This window comes from Phaethon lepturus, unplaced genomic scaffold (assembly GCF_000687285.1).
Source record: "Phaethon lepturus isolate BGI_N335 unplaced genomic scaffold, ASM68728v1 scaffold13218, whole genome shotgun sequence".
Lineage (NCBI taxonomy): Eukaryota > Metazoa > Chordata > Aves > Phaethontiformes > Phaethontidae > Phaethon > Phaethon lepturus.
In genome coordinates, this window is record NW_010556994.1 from 31,280 (window position 1) to 42,065 (window position 10,786).

Consider the following 10,786-nt stretch of genomic DNA (forward strand, 5'->3'; position numbering starts at 1 on the left):
TCGTCCGATTCTCTCCCCCATCCTGCCATGGGGGAGTGAGTGAGTGGCTGTGTGGGGCTTAATTGCTAGCTGGGGTTAAACCATGACACCACTGTGTAGAATAGCTCTGAAAGATAGGTATGTGATCTTCTTTAGGTGGCACGGTGGTGTTGGGTTAACGGTTGGACTTGATCTTGAAGGTCCTTTCCAACCTTAATGATTCTGTGGTTTTGTGATTCTCTATAGGAAAGGGGCATTTAGATGGTCAGAAAAAACAATGCAAACCATGCTTGCAGCAAAAAAACCCAAGGGCCACTCAGCCATCTTGGTAGCTTCTGAGGAAATTCAAAACTAACACACGTGCTATTCGTGAGAGGATCTCCTTCAGCTTTGTGCCCCAAGCCCTCCACAGCCCCACTCCCTCTGGCAAGAGGACAATAAACTCAGGTCTCCCCTACAGTCTCAAAAGGCCTCTAAATTCAACACCCACAGTTTTCACATTCACTATCTCTTTGGGTGGCAAGATTCAGGATGTGCTCTGGTAGGTTTGCAGCTATGTTTTTGTGACATCTGCCCAGGTAGCGTAAGGTGTTTCCCAGAAGCAATCAGAAATAAGTTCTCATTTTCCCTGTATGAGGCATCAGTTTTAATTCTGCTCCATTCAGCTCATCTTCAGAAATCTGAAGACAAATATCTCTGAGACTTCTATATTTCAGACAGAAAGACAGTCTTATATCCTAACTCAATATAGCTTGTCAGGTACTACTTTGTATCCTTCACAATGAAAAAGGTTAACAAGCTTCTGGTTCTAAGCTGCTGAAGATAAACTATGTGAAATAAATTAGTATTAGGCATGATCATAAATATATTACTAAATTTAAAAACAAACAAATCAACAAGAAATATCAAACAAAGAAACAAAAAAACCTTTCAAAACACTTGCCATGGCAGGTTCCCCAAGAACTGCAGGAAGCTGGTTGACTTCTTCATTATCCAAATGCTTTGCTAGCATCTAGAAAAAAGTAATTTGAATAAAAACTTATAACTGAAAACCAAACAACCAAAGAACAAACACCAACTAAAGTAATTAGTTACCTTAATTTTAAGCAATTACTTCCCCCACTCAAGAATTAAGATTCCTAATTATTACTGACAGACAAGTTGAGATCATTCAAGAGAGTTGTAAAAGTGGGTGTTTCTGCTCGCAATGTTTACTTGTATTTATTTTGAATAACCAAATCTAGGAAAAATGACAGATTGTATGTTTCTGTGAGATGATGTATTTCAAGATAAAAACATTTAGGAAAAATGAATGTCCGTTCATTAAAATTTGTACTAATTTTGGTATTTTCTGGGGGATTCAAAATTTAAAATGTTTACTGTCTATCATTTTCTGTTTGGAAAAAATTTAGAAATAATGTCCTATCTAACACAAGAAAGTGCCTTCTGGTCTCTAGTAATGGGAAACATGCATGTGCTTAAATTCTGACATTGATATATATTAAAAGAAAAAAAAATCATGAGTACCTCATCAAAAGTGGTGTAGAGAGCAGAAGGCTAGAACAAAAGACAATTAATATTACTTGATTTTCAAACTAAAACAATTAACTAGACATGTATATCAAATTTAAATTTATTCATTTGCATGAGATACCAGAGGTGCAAGAATAGCAAAAAAACCCCTCCTTACAAATGAAAACAGGAACTGATGGATTTTGTGTAAAGTTTTTAAAAATAAATATAACATCATCTACTTTCCACCCTAAATGACTGTTTCTGAACTTTGAAGTAATTTTTAAGACCTCTTTTACAGGCAGACATCTTTAGAAAAAAATAAGACGCATTCATGAAACACTACTGGAAATTTGTAAATAATGTTCCACAATTGAAAAAATTTGGAGGAAGATCTGTAAATGTTTAGACACTATACTTCTAGAATAACTTTTTCACAAATATTGTTAGCACTAAATCATAACTGACTTTAGACAGAAATTTTACCTCAGCTGTTAGCAATCGATTTGGACACTTATTAGTTGTAGTGAAGAGCAATCTAAGACCAACTTCCAGTTGAGGAAGTAAGAGAATCACACAGTCAGCATACCTGAAAAAATAACAGAAATACCCAAAGGGGTTTCCCCCCTTACAAATATAATCCAAATGGAAATTAAAGCCATCTCAGATTTACACACCCAGACCACACAACCCAGACCAAAATTCCTTCATAATGCACTTTGTAAACAAACAATAAATGACTACCTGTGCCCAACAGAATTCACCAAATTCAAACCAGCTCAGAGATGATAATAACTTACAAAAAGGTAGAGCATGGGAGAGAAAAAAAAAATATAGTAGTACATGGTTTTGTTAACTCAATATGTCAATATCTGACTCTTTGTTACCACTTGCTTTGTGGCTACCTTTTTGGCTACCTCTGCAATAGTTCTTTTTAGGTTTCAAAAGATAGTTTATAATCCTAGTTGGCACAAAATAAAGTAAGTCCACAAACTTCCTCAGAGACCACCATAACAATGAGTAACTATATGTTGTTAAGTAACAGATTTAGCAAAAAGCTCTGGAATCTACAAATGCTGCTATTATTCTATAAATATAGAATATATTCTTTTTATATTCTATTAAAAAAAAAATACTGTTACCTGCTTTGCTTGAAAGCTGTTAAAGCAGCCATCCAAAATGGTAACATTGTTTTTAATACAAAACTGGACCGTTTTACTAGCTCTTCAGCTATGGAAAGTGTTTCATGATTGAGATCTGCAAGTTAGCAAAAAAACATTGATAAGCTACATACAATCTATGGTTTACTACTTCATTCTTAATATTTCATGGAAAATATAAGATTATTTCAGCATTTGTGAAGGGAGACAAAAGTTATCCAATTTATTTTAACTATGCAAGTACAATGGTAGTCATATATAAGATCAGAAACTGACTTTGTAAGATTGCATTTTTAGCGATAACATAAAATTACAGAGTAAAAACGGTTAAAAAACTGTGGCTGCTTTTTACTAAGACTAAAAGACTACACAGCAACTGGACCCAGCTTCTGTTGAATTGTTCTCCACCTACTTCAAATACTTAAAAAAATTGTAATATATATTAATCATTTTAATTCAGTAAGTAGTATGAACATTTGAACATGAGCACTTTGTCCCTACTTTATCCATTTTCTGTGCTAACATTTAGCATAATAAATCAACACTTCATATTTCAGGGCTACCATATAATGAAACTCACACTTATGAATTCACATTATAAATACCTTATCCAAAAGAAAGCTTAAAATGGCAAGTGCAACTTGATTGCAGCAGGTGTTTTTTCAAAGCAAGTCAACAGCTATAGGATTTATACTACATGATAATTGGAATGTTATCAGCTTGATTTGGTTCCCAAAAGCCCCATCTCAATTCCATGAACAGATGTTCCACTGGCAAATTGATTACATAGCACAAACTGACCATGACCACCACTGACACCAAGATTCCCCGTATGCTGCTCTAAAAAGAGTAGGAATAAACCAAGTAAGGTCTGCAGCCAGGGAGATGAGAAGATTTTTATCTGACAGTTCAGGTCCTTCCCTGAGAAAAGCACTAGTGTACTGAGGATGTGTCACCACCCTTTACTCTATTTCAGCAGTGCCTTCCCTGCAAGATGCCGGGCCCTCCTGCTGGGACCGTTGCAGCAAAACCTGCTGATTCCGGAAAGAATTAGATTTTGTAAAGGCAAACCAGATGATTGTTACATGAAATGAACTCTCATCATTAAAAAAATGGAACATACAGTTGAAGTCTTTTAGAAGCAGTAACATTACACGTGAACTGTAAAAAATGCATTATTTTCAACAGCACTTTTGGATAGTGAGGCAGTAGCAAATATAGCATAATAAAAACTTGCTAATGGTTAAATACTTGCCTGGAAATACATCAAGCTCCTCTAAGCTAACGAACATCACATAAGGTCGATGTACTAAAACATGTTTAGTTTGCAGAAGATACGTCTGTAGCAACTGACCCAATCCTGCAGTTAAAAAAAGCAGCATAGCACAGTATCTAGGGAGAATACCATAATATGTTAGAAAAGCTTACACAACTAAGACTTTTGCAAAGAATCAACATTTGTGGGTTGAGGACAAAGGTTTTTTTTGCTCTTTCAAAGAACATCCAAAACCTATGCTCCCCATCTCTTTTGAGTAGGGGCAATTAATAATTAATTGTATTCACAAGCATGAAAAAAAAAATGGAGAATTAGGAAAAAAGCATCACTGTATTCTACATTGGCTGCCATTGCTCCTCCACCTACTCCATTCCTCTGCCTTTTGTTCCGAGTTATTCCTTACTGCCCTGACAAACAAGTAACTGGGTTTCAAAAAAAGACCTTGAGCTTTCTTGCATTTCTTTCTAATAAAAAGCCACTGGTCCTGAAACTGTCCAGCTTTATAACAGTTGTCGTATTCTATGGAATTGCCTTTCCAAAAGAAGCGGCAGCAGCAGGGGAAAAACTGTCAGGATACTGCCAGAGGCCTTCAGACTTTTTTTTTTTATAATTTTTTTTAATTACAGCAGTAAGTTTTACTAACAGCTTTTCAAGCACTCTCAAGTCTGACTGGTAAGAAAATGAGATTCTTTCTGGCAACTTACTTTGCAGGAATTTCTTGTGGGGATGCAAACCCATGCCACAAAACATTACGAAGATTCAGACCATACGGAGATCCAATGAATACCCTCAGTACATTCATCTAATAAATAAACAAAGTAATTACTGCATGAAGAAATGTATTATTTATTATCTTGTATCTTTCCCTGACAGAAGATTTCGTAAGTTATTGAGAAACTACAATGTCTACTGTCCAAATGACTGGCCACAACTTGTCACAGTAACAGCAACTCATTATTTGCAATTCCCAGTATTATCTGAAAGGAAACCTTTCAGCTTCCTTGTACACACTACAGAATAAAATATGGGAAGAACAAAACTAGTTATTAGACATTCCAAATGGTTATGATAGGCAAACGAATTACATCAAGTTTAGTTCTTTCTTCTCATACTATAAATCCACCGTATTTTAATACAAATTAACATAAAATACAGAATTTGCATTCAAAGCTGTATTCCCAGATCACTATCTAGCAAAAAGGGAAACTTTGGTTTTATTTTTCAACGGTAAGAATTGAACTATTCCACATGCCATCAAGAAATAATCCTTATAACACTACTAGATAGGCTAACAATACAAGCTTCTACAGTTCACTTCCGATACTTTGTCCTAACAAAGAGTTTATGTTTGTAAAACTGTATGAGAAAGAGCACCTACTCTGTTTACATGAGTGTAAATGTCATCAGAATTTGGGTTTTATCATTTTTTTGCATGTGGGGATGAACAAGTTAGTTTCTTCTATTTTGAAAAATTCTAGTGTGGTATATTTTATAAAGCATCTTACTACAGTGGTGGTGAAGAGGAACAGAGCTTATAAGAAACAGCCAGTGCATGATGTGTATGTTCAATTAGTGCAACTCAGAAAGAGGAAGACAACTCTGCAGCTTGCTCACCCATTCCCTTGACAGATATGTGAAATTTTACATAAAAAACTTATTTCAAAACTACGCACTTACTACAGTTTGTCCAAAGACAACCGCAAGCTGCTCAGAAGCAAGCAAATCTCTTAGAAGGAAAGGGCAATCTTTACCAATCAGTAAATATACCTATTAAAAAAACAGCAAAACAGATAACATAAGTAATTCAGTATATTCCTTTGTATTTCAAACATACAGCTTGCCTATTTCACCCAGTAATCATTTTCATTATTGTAAAAACATTAATCAAACAAAACCCAGCAAATCCTTAAAAAGGCCTCAAATTCTGTAATTGCATGACAAAATTTACAGAGCATATCAAGAAAAAGTGGATATCCTACTTAATGTTCCCATAGTTAGGTTTTTCACAGTGTCTGTGAAAAGACACAGAAAAGCACATACTGCTTTTCACTTCAACAAGAAAAAAAAAGTAAAGCACAGCAAGAACATGTAATTAAGGGAATAAACTCAACCCAGGACACCATACTTCATTCTTACCCTAGAAATCTATAGAGTCTGTCATTGTTTAAGGAAGGAGACTTGTGGTTTGTCTTCTGACTCTGGCTGTTCTTTAAACTAGATTTTATCCTAGTTGGGCAATCTCAGCATCTCTAGTCTCAACTGCTATGAAGCCTTCTATTCTTTGTATTCTCCCTGATGTTTTTTCCCAGTCTTTGGTAATTTTTCATTACTTCAAAAGGTACCAACCCCCATACTTGGGCAAATTGGTTTGTCTAGGTGTGAATTAGCCAATTGTTCTTTCTCTGACATTTCCTTCTCCAGAGCTCCTCACAGAGATTTAACAACCAGCTATTTTATCTTATCTGTGAGCAATATATCCCAGCAGCAAAGCCTCTCGGGACAGCTGTTGCTTCCTTCTCCCTAACCTGCATGCCCGTAAGTAGTGGTGGCATCTGTTTGTGTGGTCATGCAGTGAAGCAGATCAAGGAACTGATTCAGTGGAAAAACAAAAATGGAGGTATGGGAAAAAGGTGGAATGGTACCTGGACCACTATCAACCTAGCTTGCTATTAGGCCTTCAAATATTTGCGCTCATATAAGGTATAGAATACCAGCAAACAAGGCAGATAGCTGTGAAGATTGATTCATCAAACCTAAGCAGTGTTACCACTAAATTTTGAACCATAGCCTAACCATAGCCTCATGTTCCATCAAAAAGGATTCACAATACACGTTTCTTAATACTAGTCAGAATTCCTAAGCCTATCACGTATGTACTCCTTGTGTCCCACTGATCATGGAACTCCTGCAGTATCACTCTTTAAACTTAAAAAGAGTGCATACATTTACTAAATGTAGTAAATGTAAGGGTAAAGGTAAGTGGGGATGTGTTAACAAGACAAACATTCAGGACTGCAGGATGGATCCCAGATCTATCCAGCTGATCAGTTAGGTCAAGAATTTAAGTTGTTAACTGACTTCTAGATGTTTTTGCAGCACAAGACTCGTGCTGAAGCACCTAAACAGATGTACACGCTGCAAACAATGCTCTGAGGAAAGAAGTTCTCTAGCAGCCCATTTCCAACTGTATGCTCCTGCCTCTCCTCACAGAAGTTACTACATCAACTGATCTTCTGTGGAAAGTATGCTACTCCTTGTTTCAGTTAAATAAACCAGAGTAACAAAGACCTACTATGTGTACATTGATTAAGCAAACTTTGCTCTTTTTTAAATACACACTCACACAAGCAACTCCACCAGCACAAATGAAGGAGCCCCAGAAGATGTTTCCATTAGCACAATTGGATCCAAAAAAGAACATCTGTTCAACTCAAAATGCAGCTGTGCTATTAGTGTACTACTACAGTACAGGGTAATCTCACTTCTTCAATGTGCAATTAAATCCAAGAGCTCATTCCCATCTTATAAAACCAAATCTGCAATAGACTCCTCATGTTGGCACTTACATCACCCAAGGCTCGCTCCAAGCATGATGTTAGTTTCATTAAGCCAAAAGCAACTTCTGTAGTTTGTGTATATTGTAGAACATCAAACACTTCAAGAAATAACTGTATGATGGGGGAGAAGAAGAATGTTGTGTTAAATATTCGGAAGGAAAAATCAAACTGTCAAAAGCACAGAGAAACCTAAACACTCCTCTGTGATAGTTGCTATGCAAGTGTAGACAGAAAACCATGACAAGGAGATAAAAAAAGTAGATGCCTGGAAGGAAACTGCCCTAGAACCTTTCTAGTATTTTTAATGCCAATGTATCTAGTGCCTTACATCTACAAAAATTATTAACAATAACTTTGCACAGTAAAACTTGTCACTAAGCACAGATTATTAGAAAAACAAAATCCTACTATCTTAGGTTACAACAGGCCCAAAGCAGCTCATGTTCTCTTTGGGATAACATATAAAATCCAATTACAAAGTCAAGACAATTAGAAGCAACAATGTATCAGAGAAGTACAATTAGTTACAAATTCTAAGCATTTTGGTTCATTGATATCTCTTGTGTGTTCTTACACTAAACTTCCACAAAGGGTTCATGTGCCAAAACACAAATTGTCAACAGACATTTCCATACCTCTGTGCAGTTTGTCCAGTGGAACCATAATGCATACTGAATTACAAATTGCTCCTTGGTCAGAGATTTGAAGTGCAAATTAACAGATTCACATACAGGTCCTAATGATCGTATGCTTTTGACATAATCCACACTTCGATCTTAAATTGAAAAAAAGAAGGTGATTAAAGTACCAAACTTCCCGAAGGCCCAATATTTTAAAACTCACAAGGAGTAAAATCTGCTTGTGTACATATTTAGCACAGAGAATTTTATCCAGGATATTTTAGCACAACTAATACACTATAATTTACTGTCCAAAAGATCACACAAGTCAGATACAGAAAAGTAAAAGCGCAGTGTGAAACCACACAAGATCGAGTACCTTCTCCAAAAAAAAAAAAACAAAAAACAAAAAACCCAAAAAACAAACTTAGTGCAAGAAAACATGAAAGTAAAAAGGATTATTATGTTCTGGTTTTGCTGAAATGGGAAGAACCTACCAGAGTACATAAATTCCACATAGTCAAGCTGGAAGCTAGTGCAGGCTTAGTGGGATCAGTCAAGTTGCACCCCTTACACCCTTTAAAGAATGCAGATGGATGTGGTACCTTACTGAGTAGTATCACTGTTCCCCTTTGGTGGGACACTTTTATAAGAAAATAAATTCTTCTGATTTACTGAAATTATATTGCTTGAGGCAGAAACATGCATCATTTTTTACCATCTCTGGAAATTAATAACTGAGCTTGCATGATGCAATTTCACAAATTAAAATTCAACAAGTTCATTAGGACATAAATACATTGTTTTGGTTAAAAAATAATCATAAACTGTTCTACATACAGAAGGGAAACAAAACCAGTACTTCTGTACAAGCTAAAGTTGCAGAAACAAAACCAGAAGCAACCGTAGGAATACTGATGGCCCCAGAGTATTTTAAATTTACGGCAAAGGTTGTATAAAGAACACAGAAGAACGCAACTATGAGGTAGGAGAGAAGCAGAACTGAACCCCTTATGTACAGGCACATGAAGTTGGGAACAAAGATGTATGAAGAAGGACAAGGAGGTGCTACCCATGTAGCACAGATCACATAAATCTTAGGAACCAGCAATAACCAAATACCAAGTGTGGATGAAACATTTAAAGCTCCTTGTAGGTATGAACTGTATATACTCTAATCTGCAGCAAAGCTAATGCTGTACTGTAATAAAATGTTATAACTAAGTAAGGATTGCTATAAACTGTACTTAGATTCTGCATCAGCCTTAAATGTATCACTACTACAGCAAGTAAACACCAACCTGATTCAAGGTAACAAACATGCTCTGTAACAGTTTGCCAACACACTTTGCCATTTTCAGATAAAATATTATTAATATCATAGGTGTCTGTCTTCTCAAAACCAAGTTTGCAAATCACATAATGCACAGGTGGAGAAAGACAAGTAGTGACCGAGTCTGACAACGCCATCTAGAACACATACACACACACACAAAAAAAGTCCTTGCATTACAAAAGTATAGAACAAAGAAAATTATTATTAAAACATACTCATAAGCACAGATATACAGATAGTAATACAGTGTCTGTAAACAATGTTAAGTTCTGCAAATGCAACTTTAATCTATGCATATGATGAAAGGAACTCTCTGAGCAGAACCATCTTGTGGAAAACTGAGGGGAAGAATTGCTCTAGTTGCATAACACCAGGATGGTATATTTCTGAATGGTTATATCTACTGAACTGATGCCAAGATAGATTAAAGCAAAAGATCTCAGTTTATACATAACTGTTCTGTCTAATCTCTGAGCTTGCAGGGAAACAGATGCTCCTTCAAGAACCACCAAGAGCTTCAGTCTCTATGACCAACAAAATCATTGCAGCGGGGAACATGTGAATTCTGTATGAACTGGCAGTAATGGGAGAACAATCTAAGCATAAATGTTCTTTGCACATTAGTCTAAACATTAGACATATTATTCTAAGCTGGACTGATTCTCAAGCACACATTTAAACTAAAGAATTTGCAAAGATGGAACTACTTATGCTAAGAAGGAGGAAAACACTTCTCATTTAGTAAAACAAGTCACACTTCCTCATTAATCAAACAGAAAAGACAGACAAAAAATTGTTTGAAGATGAAGTATCACAGCAAATATAAAAAGATTCCATTAAAGTTAAATTAAAAACATATTTTTCCTCTTTAATTAGGTGGTGGAGTTGACCCTCACAGTACATAATTTCTGAATTCATGGCTTCAAGGAGAGACTACATATTTATATGGGTAACAGCACAGAGCGAGTATGACAGTTCCTATAAGGAATTAGTAGTAGCTGCTATCAGGAGTATCCTGTCTGCTATTAAAAACAATAAATCCAAAATGTTCATAAAGCATGTAATTCAGTCCCTCACCTTATTCTAAGCCCCACCACGTTTCACTGTCAGAGACAGGCGGCCAGATCAAAACTTGCACTACCACAGCCACCCTTTATTGTCTAAAATAGACCAGGCAAGGAGCAGGTAGGCGGCACTTTCAGGGACAGTACGCGACCAAGTCCCGGCTTTCCACGGATGGCAGGGCCGCACTGTAGCACCAGCGCTTCCCCGGGACCGGAGGGGCCGTAGGGCACCGCGCAGCCCTGCGGGGCCGAGGACAGCAGCAATCTCCGACCCAGAGCCCC

At 36.5% G+C, this 10,786-nt stretch overlaps 1 protein-coding gene across 1 annotated transcript in view; it reads right to left on the bottom strand.

Moving 5' to 3' along the window:
* The window catches only part of ERMARD (ER membrane-associated RNA degradation), an 18,370-nt gene extending 8,796 nt beyond the window's left edge, over window positions 1-9,574 (bottom strand). Inside the window, exons 1-10 of the mRNA XM_010292633.1 lie at window positions 9,406-9,574; window positions 8,120-8,259; window positions 7,494-7,595; window positions 5,605-5,694; window positions 4,632-4,729; window positions 3,907-4,043; window positions 2,634-2,748; window positions 1,978-2,080; window positions 1,507-1,536; window positions 923-991 (exon numbers count right to left, since the gene is read on the bottom strand). Coding sequence (XP_010290935.1) covers window positions 923-991; window positions 1,507-1,536; window positions 1,978-2,080; window positions 2,634-2,748; window positions 3,907-4,043; window positions 4,632-4,729; window positions 5,605-5,694; window positions 7,494-7,595; window positions 8,120-8,259; window positions 9,406-9,574 — 1,053 coding nt within the window. The remainder of the gene's footprint in view (window positions 1-922; window positions 992-1,506; window positions 1,537-1,977; window positions 2,081-2,633; window positions 2,749-3,906; window positions 4,044-4,631; window positions 4,730-5,604; window positions 5,695-7,493; window positions 7,596-8,119; window positions 8,260-9,405) is intronic.
* Between the last annotated feature and the right edge of the window lie 1,212 nt (window positions 9,575-10,786).